The sequence below is a fragment of the Athene noctua genome, chromosome 3 (genome assembly GCF_965140245.1).
Source record: "Athene noctua chromosome 3, bAthNoc1.hap1.1, whole genome shotgun sequence".
Classification (NCBI taxonomy): Eukaryota; Metazoa; Chordata; class Aves; order Strigiformes; family Strigidae; genus Athene; species Athene noctua.
Window position 1 is genome coordinate 4,055,694 of NC_134039.1, and position 14,709 is coordinate 4,070,402.

At 40.6% G+C, this 14,709-nt stretch overlaps 1 protein-coding gene across 4 annotated transcripts in view; it reads left to right on the plus strand.

Moving 5' to 3' along the window:
* The window catches only part of BORCS5 (BLOC-1 related complex subunit 5), an 81,019-nt gene that overhangs the window by 45,940 nt on the left and 20,370 nt on the right, over positions 1 to 14,709 (plus strand). For all 4 annotated transcript variants that reach the window (XR_012633366.1, XR_012633365.1, XR_012633364.1 and 1 more), the window contains exon 3: positions 2,818 to 2,975. Coding sequence is in view for 1 of the 4 variants with exons in the window: in XM_074901805.1 (XP_074757906.1) it covers positions 2,818 to 2,975 (158 nt within the window). In the remaining 3 variants the exon portion in view is untranslated. The remainder of the gene's footprint in view (positions 1 to 2,817; positions 2,976 to 14,709) is intronic.

Genomic DNA, 14,709 nt, shown 5'->3' on the forward strand with positions numbered 1-14,709 from the left:
TCCAGCCCCTTGATCATCTCCATGGCCTCCTCTGGACCTGCTCTAACAGGCCCATGTCTGTCTCGTGCTGAGGACCCCAGAGATGTTAATATTGAGAAAACGTTTATAGCACGGATAGTAAGTAGTTACTGTGACCAACAAAAAATGGTGTGTTGACTTTTTGACAATGGGAATTTCTGCCAGGTGGAAGGCTGCATGGCCTTTTTCATGCTGTTGTTTACTTTTTCCTTTCTTGCAAGTTGAAACTCTTAAGCTAAATGATTCTCTGGCACTGTCAGCATGAGCCCAGAAGTCTTTGGAGAAGTTAATTCCTTTGGCTTCTCCCTACTGCATCACTCTAAATATTACCATAGTCTACCTTTAAGCATCATAGACTGTTTGGTTTTTATTGCTACTCCAAACAGTTGTACTGGATGGTGTTTCCACCTCTGCCTTCTTATGAAGGAATTCCAGTTGAACAGTTAGTGTCTCACTTCACTTGAGCTTGTATTTTTCTGGATAGTGAATTAGAGGCTCCTTATAGTTCGTTAATTTTGCATTTAGCATTATGTAACCTGTACAAGATTGTAAGTACACAGTATAAGTTTGAGTAGCATGTACCCTTATAGCTCATTTTACATCCTTAGCCTATTCCACTTCAGAATTCTCATAAGCAGCCTAAGCTGGCCAAAATACACACTTTGTGTTAATTAAATCTCTTAAATAGAGTCTAATTTTCTTCCTCCTCTTGAAGTTGGTGAGAGATTAGTAATAAAAGAAAATTAGTTGGTTGATAGCATCATGTATTTGCTCGGTGCAGAAGCAGATAACTGCCTCAGGTGTATGGTGAACTCTTCATTTCTGTGTGAACATTCAGTATATTAAAAGTTGACAACATTATTTGAACGTTTTTCCTGGCAAGATAATTTTATGGAAGATCAGAATCAACAAACTGAGGAAGCACTAGAACACGTAACATACGCATTTTTAAAGAGTCTTACTTCCTTCAGTGGATTTGCTTCAGTGGATTTGGTTAAAGTTTTACACTTCAGCTGAAAGTAAACTTGAAAGATTTGCGATTGATATTGGTGGACCTAAGATTTTGTTTGAGATGATTCTTTCCAAAACATGAAAAATAATTTGACTATTACTAATACAGGGATTTGAGACTAAATGGTGAAGTGTCTATTTCCTCTCCTGACCTCTTGACTCAGACAGCACAGTTGTAGTGGGCAACAAGTCAGTAAAACAAAATTATCTTTTTTTTTTTTTTTTTCCCCTCTTAAAATGAGGAAAGAAAAGGTTTTGTGCAAAAGGTAATTGAGAGCATCCTGAGAGAATAGAATGTTGAGTGTTGATGAAAAGTAAACCTACTTCATTGTATTTGATGAAGTTGCTGCCCTAGTTTTGTTTTCATTTCTGTCTGCAAATGTTTTCAAGGAGGTTTAACTTTCTCAAATTCATAAGATGCTTCTGACTTATGTCTTGGTTTCTATCTTGTTCTTGTGTTTTGGCAAGAACTCGGTGTCACCAGTTGTAGCTTCCAATAGACATGGGGGCCAACCAAAATAGTTTCCATTTCCCACTGAGGTACGTTCTTAGAAGAACTTTCCCAATCCAAATAGCTGGCATTTATTACTTTTTAATTGCTTAGTGTGATACTTGCTTACATTTGCTGTTTTAATGTCTTTTCCTGTCTGTAAACTGAGAGTCCCAAAGGGCACATGCATGCAGTCACTGAATTCAGTTTACATAGTTTTGGGAAAAGCAGATTGCATGTATGCGCTGTTTGTCACAGATGGTGTCCCAACAAGAAAAAAAGTTGTGCTAATGCTGAAGGAAAATGAAATGAAAGTAAATGAAATAGGAAAAAAAAAAAAAAAAAAGAAAACAAAAAGGGTAGCCTTAGAGTTTAGCATCATTTTTTCCAACCGCTTTGGGAAAAGTGATCAGTATGGCACATGTATACTTGAGCTCAGCAAAGGTTCTCAAGTTGTGCTATGTAGGCAGCAAGCAATGGGCAGGAGAAATGGCTCTGGACAATTTTGCTCCTCAGGATATTACCGGTGACCCAATTTTAAGTCTAATACTTTTTTTTTTTGGTGAGCTTTTTGTGAAACTTGGTCATGCAAGTAGGTAAGGATCTTAATTCCGTATTTTAAAAAAAGAAGTATATTGCTGATCTTTGAGATTGTAAAGAAAAATCCTAGAAGGTGAAAGGGTTCTTAAAAAAGGCAAGGTAAGCAAAATGGGGGCATTTCACCCCCAATAATTTAACTTAGGTTGGTCATTTTTTATTCAGGTTTTTTGAGGGGGGCACCAGTGAATTTTTAGAGCTCTGGTTTTGACAGCATGATTCTAATGAAAATAGTTTGAGTCCTGTGCCCATATGAGAATGCAGACCTCAACTCTTTCCCCTTCTGATATACATAAACAAGGAGGGGGTTAAGTTTTCACAGTTTAGGATTGTTTGTGGAGGAGAAGAAACAGGACTCGCTTTACACAGCGTGTGGCTGAAAACCAGACTGATGTGCATTATGGGCCTGCATCTAGAGTCTCTGTTTTAACTTGTGTCAAGGAGGGCTAAGCTGTGTGGCAAACTGTTCTTTACACTGCTATAAATCCTAAACATCCATAAATCTTCAATCCACACCTTTCACATTTTTAGCCTTCACTGTATCCTGTGTTGCTAAAATCCATTTAGTAGCCTAAGATCCCAAATTAGTTTTATATTACCCTGTATAAAACTTTTCTTCTGGGTTTCTTCTGCTGTCTCTCTGCTTGTGGCTAAATTGTATGAATATTCAGATTAACTGTGGTCCTTCCCTTGCCTTGTAGGACTCCTCAGTGGGCAGACCTCTCAGACCAACACCAAACTGGAAAAGCTGGACCCCCAGCAGGTGCTGCAGCTGTGTCTCCGGTACCAGGATCATCTTCACCAGTGTGCAGAGGCGGTTGCTTTTGATCAGAACGCGCTCGTGAAGCGGATCAAGGAGGTACTGCCTGCAGCGCGCCCGCTTCTGGTGGGGAAGGGCTTGGGGCATCACTGTGGCCATCTTGTCCTCCTTGTAGATAGCCATGGTCGCTTGCAGCAGCCCACTCCAAAGGAAACCCTGTAGAGAAACTTTGTGGGTGCACACTTCAAGCAGTTTCCTGGCTTTCACTGTGGTTACTGTTAGGTGGTGTGTTTATGGGTTATGCCATATGGTTCCTGACCATAAACAGCGCCTGTTCCTCTGCTATGGCAAGTACTGCAAGTAACTGCTGAAGAAGTAAAAGATGACTGGAATTTTTAAAGGTAACAATCCTTCTTTAGGTCTGTGTAGCATGCATTTCATTATGCCTCAAGGCTCTAATTTAAAGAAGGAAATGGTTATCTTACCATGGTTGGAGAAGGCGGTATGTATTTCCTTCTTCAGTGGATTTGTAGAGCTAGACTTTGTTCTGCAAGCCTATAACGTGCTGCCTCTTCTCTGATCCGTATGGCAAAAAGATCTTCCTGTGCTGCTGTTTTTACCACTAAACCATCGTTTGAAAATCACTGATCTGCTTAAATATTCAGTGATACTGTTGCAGAGGAAATTAATTCCTGGGGTGAGCATCCTGCAACTGGATGATCATTCTCATATGTAACTACTGATGTCTGAAGCAGTAGGATAGCGGACAGATATTTTTTTTATTTTATTTTTGAAGTCAAAACAGACTGGCACAGGAGATGCTATTCAAGAGTGTTTTCTCACATGCTTTCAGGTGTGTAGAAGAACTGTTGAATGCTGCGTATGTCAAAAGCCTATGAGACCAAATACCTTTCAATGTCAAAAGAAAAATTTTTGAACAGGTGGTTAATTTTTATTCGTGTAATATAAACAATGACCTTGATTCGTTGTTGCTTTATTGGCTTAGAGTTAAGAAAATCCCACGTGACAAACTGGATAATAAATTTGATTCATGGGCTGTTTTGAGAAGCTGCTGTCATCATGAAGTTGTACGTCCAAAATAACCAGTAAAAAGGCCTTTTTACTTTGGTGTATCAAGATCTGAGGCCAGCTATTACACAAGATGTAAAGATATTTGCAGATGTTGGTGACTCAGATCACACAATCTCAGAAATGGGATTTAATTGCCAGGCTAATGACAGTGTACTGCATTAATCCAAGCAGATTGTAATTCTTTTGGCTGTTAAAGTGTGAGAGGGAATATCGACATGATTTAAAGTCATGGTAGACACCACTAGTGCAATCTGCAGTAGTTGGATTTGCCTTCCATAGGGGCAAGTGGCAGAATCCCTTCCGATTTAGCTATGGTGATGTTTTCTTCTGGGTCGTAAGGCTTATGATTTTTTTTTCCATTTAAAATAAATAAAATCACGATATGATACTGACACTAGCTTCTTTATCACTGACGAAGGAGAAATGGGCAGCTCTAACTCAGGCAAGTGACAGATTGATTGGGTTGAGTTTGGGGGTTTTTTTTGAAATTTTTTTTTTTTTTTTTTTTGTCAAAACACTTAAGTAACTTCAGATGCCTTCAATCCCTCTGCCAGATCTGGTGGGTTTTTACTGTTCATTTCCCTAATAATTTTTAAATGTTTTTCTTGCATTGGCTGTTCTGCGTGTGTGTTCTGGAGGAGCCGTGTGGGACACACTCAGCTGAAATCATTCTTTCCAAATTGTTTGGGCTCTCCTTGGTGCACTAAACTGAACCGCTGTTGACAGTTGTTGACAACAAGGGGTGCAGCTGAACTAGAGCAGGGTATGTGTCTCGTTACAAGTGTAGACAAAGAAAATCACATTTGGCTGCACCCATTTGTCAGCAATGATTTCGTTTTGCCATGTAGGCAAAGCTGTGACCATTCGTAAAGAGTAAAAACGAAAGAGAAAATGAAGTGTATTTTGAAAAGCGTAATGTGTGCATGATCTGGACAGCAAATTTTTTCATCCTCATTTTAGTAGTCAGTACTACTCTTTTTTCCTTTCTTTAACACTGTAAGTATTGAAGTGTTTTTCTCCTGATAACAGACTTACCGAGTGACTGGTGCTTTTAACTTGCCTACAAAATACTGGTGAGCTTCAATCCCTGATTTCTTACCATTTACCTGAGGTACGTTCACTTTTCAGACTGTCACTGAGGTACTCAGTGCAGCAACAGCCCTACTGTATAGTGTGCTACAGTCATACTGCCTGCAGCCAGGATTTTTTTTTAGTCTTTCCTAGACAAAATGTCCCAGGGCAAATATCTTTTGCTCGTTGTCTGTGTGGCCAGAAAAAATGTTTCCTGGTTGCTGGCAAAACTCAAAAGTACTGTTGTAAATTTATTGGTCCTCGATAACTCATAATTGATGTGGTGGTTTGTAAATCAGCTCACAGTCTGAACGAAAATGGTTCTTAATAGGGAAGAGAATAAGCTAAGGAAAACAAAAACATTGCATGACAGTAGTTAGTGCAGATCTAAGTCGAGCCATCTGGCGTTCCCTTACTTTGGGGACCAAAGCAGTCTAGCTTTGCTCTCCATCCCATTTCTCAGTTTAGCCAGAATTTCTTTGCAGTGTGTTGGCTGGATCCGTGTCTTCTCCAAAACATAGAACCTGTGCAGCTTCCAGGTTGTTCTGACAGTTCTGTCTTAAGAAGAAATACATTTACCCAGGCAGTTCCTTGAAAGGGAAAGAATTGAAGATGTGATTGAAGGTAGTTGACTCAACTAGTTACACTTACTCGGACTCAAACTGTTGGTTTTGGAAGGGATTGATTTTTATGACAATAGGCTTTGTTTTCACTGCCAAAAGAAAAAGGACGTGCTTGCATCTTTTTAAGAAAAAATAACCACTATGCATTAAATATTATGTTTCATATTAATTTTTGGCAGCTGACTAACTATCTGTTGCAATACTGCATTAATTCCAGGACCACTGAAATATTTAGGAATCCTTTTAATTTTTTCTCCTTATCAGTTTGAAAAAAAACAGAGCAGCAATTTGGGATTTATGTGTGTGTTAATCCAGGGTTATGGCATCTCACAAAATTTGACAGTTTTCAAGAAAAAAGCCCGTGTGCAGCATTTTCTGGGCAATTCCTCTACGCTTTGGTATTTTGTAGGATGAAAATTTTTAGCTTATTGGATGAATTGCCACGTTACTGACTTCTGGGGGCATTCTGTTGAGATGGGTCTGGGAACGGAATCTAGCCTGTGTACTGATGGTATGTTGGACCCATGTGAGCTTGTTCCATGCGTAGGCTAGGAAAAAGTTTTTAAAACCCAATAGATAATGTGTTATACTAAGGTATAAAAGGCTGTTATAGCTAGTTAGGAGGTTAAAACTGATCTTAGCTGCACCCTGGAGCTTTTGCCACAGAGCGTTTAATGATGGAGACAGAGTTGATGAAGTGCCTTGCAGAGAATGTTAATAGTTCGTGCAAAAATTTCAGGGGTGAACTACGACTTGCTAAGCAGGGATAAAACAATCTCGATCTGCCTATTCTTGGGTGTTCTATGTAAAAAAAAAAAAAAAAAACCAACACCAAACCAAAACCTTTAGTGTCTAACAGTGTGAGGACAAAAGAGCTCCTCTGTTTCTGGGTGGGGGAGTTGAGGGTCCTGCCTGTAGACAGGAGATCTTCATTTGCTGCATCCCACATCCCTCTCTGCCATGACAGTGCTGTAGCTCTGAGTTATAACTAGTTCAAAGTCTTAAGCAACACCAGCTGCTGTTGAGTTTAACAGAGCTGCGTGTGCTCTCTTTGCCAGGAGTGTCTGCCTCAGTTTTGCGATCTGTAAAATGGAGGCTTTCTGCCAAGATTAGTTTGAAGGCAAATGTTAACCAGCACTAAATACTAGGTAAGACTTGGAGGAATGAAGGAAATGAAGAGGGGAGAGGGCTACTTTATGTGAATTCCTTATCGGTGGAGAATATCTGGTTTGGGTGGCAGGGAGAGAATTTAAAGACCCCTCTGATAGGTGATGGTAAATAATAGGGAGTAGGAAACAAGTAGAATAGGTAAAGGCTGGGGAAGAGAGATACATTTTCAGAAAGGGCCTGTGGTTTTGTGTGCCTCCAAAACTCTCATTTCAGTCCCTTAAGATTATTTTTCCTGCACAAGATGCTAAGCTTCTCAAAATTTGCGTCTTTCAAAGTATCTGAAGCTGAGTATCGAAACATTACTTAGTCACACTTGAACATCTAGGACTAGCTTCTTTCTGTGAAAGCAAAAGGGAAGCTGAAAGCAATCTAAGCTCCTTTCAGAGAAGCTTTGAATGAAAAGATCTTCAGCATTTCTTATTAGACATCCAATATTGGCAAAGGGGATGTGCTACTCGAAGTATCCTGTATACCCTTAAAGGCAAATGTAGTTCCTAGATAAACTGTGCTTAAAATGTATTTGAAAGTGCATTACTGGGAGGGCTCTTATGCTTTGCCCTAAAAACAAATTTCAGTGCGGTGTTATCTGTAGCTTTTATTGCCACAGGAATCCCAGACTGACAACAATTTTGAAAACGGAACACTTTTTACTGTATACAATGAAATAAAAAATATCTGGGTCTAAGCACACCTATGGGGAAGCTCACCCCAATTTTCAAATATAATAAAAACTACTTTTATATTCTTAACTATTCTCAATAGTTAACCAACTTTTGTCCAGGCAGGCATTAATATCAGTAATTGGTTTGCTATATAGCCAATTACAGTGTATGGGTTGTTTCAGACCTGTAAATTCCTCTTTGGGAATAGCTCATTATTTTGAACAAATATTCCAGAATAAAGTTTGTATGGATTTTTTTGCTTTATTTGTTTGTTTTGGCTTTTTTTTTTCTTTACTAGCTTGCTGCAAAAAGTCACTGTAATGGGCTTCTCTTAGTATGTAGTTAAGATGTCCACAAAGACATCCTTTAATATTTGGCAAGTAAATAACTTTTGAAGCCACACATACACCACATAGTGTCTCCTAATGTATTTCAGCTGTTTAAAATTACGGATAGGAGTTAAATCATTATTTTCTATAAGCAGCAAGTCTAGTGCATTTGACAGACTAACAAGAAAAGCACTTTTCTACACAAGCATTATACATACAAGCACATTGTAGCTTAGCCCATAATTTAAGACTCATAAATTGTGATTCAGCCATTCATGTCACCAGGTGTGTGAAGCAAAACATGTTCAGCAATTTGGGGATTTAGGAATTCCATTTTGGTTTTTGTGAATGCTTTGTGGCTTTTTGACCTTTACTGCAACTGTGCTGTTTTGTCGAAGACAAACTATGTTTTATCGAAGGGACCTGTCACCTAGTGGCAAAATGTGCTGGGGAGTGTGGCCTGCAGAGGTCATGGACATGGTTTTGTTTCACCCTGAGGGAAGGATGGGTTTGCCATGGGCAGGGTCCGTGGCTTTTTTTAGAGGTGAGAGGGCTGGCAGTGGTAGAGACAGCTCATAAAGGTTTGACATACTCTGCACTGGTGAGGCCACACCTGGAGGTTGTGTCCAGGTTTGGGCACCTCAATCCCAGAGAGATCTGGAGGGGCTGGAGCGAGGGCAGAGGAGGGCAACGAGGCTGGGGAAGGGCTGGAGAATCAATCCTGTGAGGAGGCAGGGCAGGAGCTGGGAGTGTTCAGTGTGAGGAGGAGGAGGCTGAGGGGAGCCCTCATCCCTCTCTGCAGCTCCTGACAGGACATTGCAGAGAGGCTGGGGCTGGGCTCTGCTCCCAGGGGATCAGGGACAGGACAAGAGGGAACGGCTGGAAACTGCCACAGGGGAGGGTCAGGCTGGGCAGGAGGGAAAATGTTTCCCAGCAAGAGTGGTCAGAGAGTGGAACAGGCTGTCCAGGGAGGGGGCAGTCCCCATCCCTGGGGGGGTTTAAGGGCCGTTGGGATGAGCTGTGGGGGGATGTGGGGTAGGGGAGAACTTTGTAGAGTCGGGCTGAGGGTTGGACTCAATGATCCTGAGGGGCTTTTCCAACCTGAGCGATTCTGCGATTCTGTGACATTCCCTGGTGGAAATTAAAGGACAAGGTACCTTGAAGGTGATGATAAAGGGAAAAGCTGTCTAAGTGCAGGAAGCTGTTCCATCACCAGGAATGAATGAATCCTGGGCCAGAAACCTTGGAAGGACATTGCCTGGCTGGGGACTAGGTTGGTGCAGTGCAGGATCCCATTAACCAAGGTTGCAATTAGACTCATGGTGTGTATCTGCTGCAAGCACACATACCTTCTACTGGGTGATGTACCACAGTCACTCTTCCTAGCTCCATCCCTCTCTGAGAAGAAAGATTGAGAGTCTCTGGGATTCATACCGTGCTTCAGTCACAGTTGATCGGTGTCCCGTCAGAAAATGGACTCAAATAAAGGAAAGTTTTGTTTGTAAGTTTTTTGCTTGGTCTTTGGTTTTGTTTTAGTACTCAGCTGAGTGAGATGTTTGTTGCCATTCCTCTTAGTTATGGTTTGTGATATCAAAGCTGAGTTTCCAAAAATATTTGTGAAACCTGTTTTCAGTGGACATGCCCCGAGAATGACACACCTGACTAAACTGAATTAGGCCAGCTAAATAGGAATGGCTTTATTAAGTCCAAAGTGCTTCTTCGTCTTCAGGCCTTTGCTTCAAGGTTCATGTGCTCATATGGATCAGACCACTAAGTTACCTTTCATCCCATTAAAGGGAAGGTCTCAGAGGGTCACAGGTAAACCTGTTAAATGAAGCCTGCCAACAGTGAAAATAGACATCTGTTTAGATTTGATGCAACATATAAATAATTTCTAGATGATGCTGTGTTAACTTGCAAGCAAAATTGAGCCTTTTGGTTCACAGAGTTAAATTAGCAATGTCTCAAATCCAGGGAAAGATGTCTGAGAATTCTTTGGAATGTAACATTTCTGAAATGGGGAAGAACCTGGGTTGAAATGCCACTTGAATTTTCAAGGGATTTAATGTCATGCTGCCATGCTTTTTAGAAAAGCTAGGGAACGTGCTGTTCTGTGAAGAAATCGGTACCTGAAATAATAGTCTTTGGCATCTTGGAATTATGAGATTGATGAGGACTGTGGCAATCCATCAGGCTCTTTATTTCTTCTCTCTTCTGTGATGAAGTGTTATTTATAAAGACTGGAATCTTAACAGGCACCATCACACAGAAATAAATATGCAGGGTTGTTAAGCTGGCAACTACCTTCTTGTCCTTCAGTTGATCTTGCTCGTTTTTCTCCAGCCTGATACGCAAGTAGCTTGAATTCTCGAGTGATGGGGTGATGTTTTAAACAGCCAGCATCAAAATGGGAAAATGGTTTTGAAAAAGCTTCACGACTGTTGTTTAAATACACAGAATGAACGTTTTGCTGTGTGTGCCCAAGGCAGATGGCCAGTGCTCTGTTGTACATGAACTTTATGAAGTGATCTAGCAGTTATTAAGGAAGAGGAAAGATTGTCTGCACTTGTGACAGCCTGAAATCTGTTGTGTTAACAAGCACTGCTTCATTTGGTGTCATAAAAAAGACCAATCCCTTGCTCCTAGAATATATGTGTGAAATCAGTTCCAGCATGTTCCCTTCTCTTATGCTTTGGTTTCTTATGACCTTTTGAGAAAAGATCGAAACTGGAATCCTTCTCGCCACCAAATTTCCAAGGAAAAGTAAAAAATCAAACAGGCATCCAGCAGTCAGAAAGGTTTGTATTATTACAGAATTTAGGTGCTTAGAGAGACTGACACTGAAGATCAGAAGTCTTAGTATGCTAAGCCGTATATTAATGCTTTCATCATGATTAGTGCCTGAAGCTTATGATTATCAGGTACCAGAAGAAATAGAATTCAGTTTCTTGTCACAGCTTGTTTAAACTAGGAAATTGGGTTTCTCATTCTAGCCTTGTCTCCCCAGGTGGGGAAAAACCCCTCAAAACAACAGCAAATAAACAAAAACCACCCGCCCTGCCACCCCTGAAAACATTGTAGGTTTTCAAATAGGAATAAGAGGTATTGAAGGTCCATTCCAGAGTTAGCAGACTTGATACTGAATTTGGGCATGAAACAGATTTGAGATACACCCCAGGCTGATCCTTGCTTTCTTCGTATCACACAAGGTACTTCCAGCAGAAATAGGAACAACCTGATTGTACTGAGCATGGCTGAGAGATGATTTTGTCTGACACCCCATGTGAAGTTCTCATTATGTTCAAGGCAGGTGAGTTCATAGTACGACAGGAGGGCTGTAAGGGTGCCTGGGGAGGCGAGAGCCTTGAGGAGGAAACTGGAAAAGCATTGCTTGTTTGGTTTAGTCAAACAAAGATTGAAAATGGTATGATTTATCTTTTTAAATGTCTGGGGTTAACGTAGTCTGAAAATAGTCTTCTCCCTCCCTGCCGGAGTGTGTTGATACAGGAAAAGTCACTTTACAGGCATTCTTACCTCCTGTTTTAACACTGAACTGAAAATTTCAAGGTATCAACTCTACCCCTAAGTGAGAACTGGGCGGGGGGGTGGAGAGGAGGTGTCAGGAATGTTAGCTAAAAAGCTGTTCAGCAAATTCCACGTTCATTTTAGATAGGTTAGTATTATTTGCAAATATTTGGAGTTGCACTGATGACTTAAAGATGCTAGGTGGTAGGCCGGGGGAGGGGGGTTGACCTTGTCTCAGCAGCCCTATAATTAGCATTCTGATAACAATCAGATGTGATCTGCAGAGATGACTTCATGTTGAAAGTATTACAAAGCCTTAGTGCAATTAATCTGTCCATCTTGCTCTTTATGAAGGGTAGGGTTTCCTTAATGTTTCTGTGTGATTAGGGCATGAATGTTTCTATATGAGAACATTATTAGCCCTTATTTCAATGCTGCTCTAGAAGTATGAAACGTATCATTTACTAGTAAATTAATTTGTGTGGGCGTTGTTCCTGACTGGATGTGTCATCTACCTCTGGAAGCCTGGATGAAATGTTGAATTATAGTATAGTAGAATACCCTGTAATCAAGTGTATGAACTGTGCCAAACTGTGGTGGTGTGGGCAAGAAATAAGATTTTTATTTTTTTTTTTACCCGAATAGAAAATGATGTATTTGAAGAGCAATTACTGGGGCTGGCAAATTTATCTAATTCCCAAATCAGATTAATTTCAGCTGAAAAAGGTGCTCAAGTAATTGTAAAACAAATCAGCATAACAGCAGTATATGGCAAGGAATTTATAAGAGTTTTTAAGGTCAGAAAGAGGATTCTTGGGTCATAGCCTTTCCTTTTGCTTAATCCAGTCCACAGAATTTAATTCTTGCTTATGTCCATCCTAAACTACATGGAAACTGAAGGTGAACTACTTAATTTTCAATTATGAGTTCTTCTGCCAGGTCATTTTCAAATGCCTTCTCGCTTTTGATCAATTTGTTCTAGAGATCCATTTGTAGATACAAGCAAGGAGAAAGAAGTACTCAGCTTTCCGGGAAACTTTGAGGCCACTGTGGCTCGGTGCAATAGAAATGGAGTGAGTGGATTAGAGTTACCACGACTCACTCATTGAACTTCCATCTGAATTGTTGATCGTTGGGCTGTACCCTTGTTACCATATTTTGAACAATAGTTTGCAGCCTCAGAAGCGCTTGCAATGGAGATCAGCTACAGTGCTCAACATTTCCTTGAGGCTTTCCAAAGACTTGCTGACAGAAGTTGTGACCTTCAGAAAAGTGCTAGGATATTTGAAGTTCAGCGCTGCGGAAGTACATCGGAGTCAGTCTTGAAAGTAGCTCTTCAGGGAATGAAGAAGTAGATTCTCTCCTGCTCACCCTCACTGGGATGTTTGGCTTATGTTCTCTTTGAACATGGAAGAGCCGATGTAGAGCTTCAAAAAGATCCTTCAGAAATTTTTCAGATTTTCAATGGCTAACATACAGAGCTGACGCACCTTTGAGTTTTCCTGGTAAAAAGTTATTGATTTGGGCTTTCATATGACAACTGTGGCTGTTGGTGAAAAGGCAAAAGCCTCATCTGGGCTGTCAGATGTCCAGAAATCCCCGATTCCTCAGTGCTGGGCTTGTGCCCCTGCACATCTCACGCTTCAGCCTTGTTGCATGTGTATGGACCATCTGCACAGCACATGGGAGGTAGGTCTGACGCAATCAGATGTGTTGGACGGGCTGTGTAAGTGTGGCAGTGTGCTTGAACTCATCTTTGTCTGCAGTTCCCCAGACCAAAAAAAGAGGGAGTCCTGGATAATCTTTTTACCACTTCACAAACTGTTAGGGAATGGGTAAAACTCATCTCCTTTGTGTTCTCTGAGTACAGATTGAAGAGCTTTTTCTTCTTAAGTAGTGTTGTCTTCTAGAAAATGCTTTTTTCTGGTGTGTCTAACCCTAAGTATGGCAGAGGAGGCATAAGGTCTCTCAGAATTTTTCAAAAGGGGATGCTTCCTCTGCCATATTTTGGAAAAGAAGGCCTACAGCTATCAGGTCCAAAGTGTGAAGCTGATAATAATATAATTAAATCAGATGGCTTGCAAATGTGATTTAGATAATTTAATAATTTAGATAGCTTCTTTTCACTCTGAAAAGAGAACTGTGGAGTTTTCTGAGAAGCATCTCATTAATGATAGCGGTCATCTCTTCTCAAATCACAGCTTCTTTTTGGTGGGAAAACCACTTGCTTAAAGCTAGTCCTTCTGACATGTTGAAAGTATGGAACTGAAAATTATGATAAAATAAAACCTTATGTGTAAATAACATTTACAAGCACTGTTGTCCTATAATATTCAAGCTCTGGCTGGAGGTAGGAGTGTTCTGAATGAGTAGTATGGCAGCAGTGTAAAATTGGGAAATGAGGGAATTGAAGACCATGTTCTGTAGCAAACTTACTAAGTACTCTGAACTAAGAGTTTAAGTTACATGTAGGCAAGAGATCACTCGTTAACAGATACAGATTCTTTTTCTCTAGGAACAGGTAATTAAAGACAAGTAGGAGTTTCTTTTTAATTTCTGGAGTTGTAGTCTATGAAAGATAGGTTTGGTGAGGACGCTGTGCACACAGGTTCATTAATCTTATGCATTGTCTGGGTGGGTTTTTGTTACTTCTTTTTCTTGAACTTTGTTATTTAGGAGAGATATGGAAGCATTTCTAATGCTTTGACTGTAACATGACGTTTTTTTAGATGACTTGAGATGGGTATCTATTGTTCTACAAAAGCAACAGTTGTAAGTTCTGAAAAAGTGCTCTTGATAGTTAAAGTCAATGAGATGTAATTACTACAACTTTTTCTTGGTGACAAATTAGAAAACTTACTGATAAAATCAGATATTTTTTTTTTGTTTTTTTCCCCCCGAGAATCTTGTGCATTTAAAAGTCTGACACAGCTACAGCAAACACTGTGTTTGGACCCTGAGACTCACGCAGCGGTGGTGCTTCTCTTCACATGGTGATCCTGCTGCTTCTGTGGCTGCCAGGCTGGTGGGTCAGTCAAGCAAGCTGATGGGACACAAGACCAAACCACTGAAGAAGAGAGAGCTTGGGAAAACCAGACTTGTTTTGTTCTCCCCCACTGACTTACGTGCAGAACCAAGCCCGTGATCATGCAGCTAATTTAAAGGAGGAGGGTGGAACTGCAGCTTTGCAGCCTGAGGTTGCGTTGGATTTTGTGTACTGTGAAACTGTGCCCTGAGTTGTGCTTGCTTACGTTATGGTTTAGCTCTTTTGAGAGAGAAAGATGATAAGTAGCTGTGGCGTTGAGGGAAATGCAAGTAAAAAAAGTCCATATGTGGTATGAGATGTATCCAAGCTGCAGAG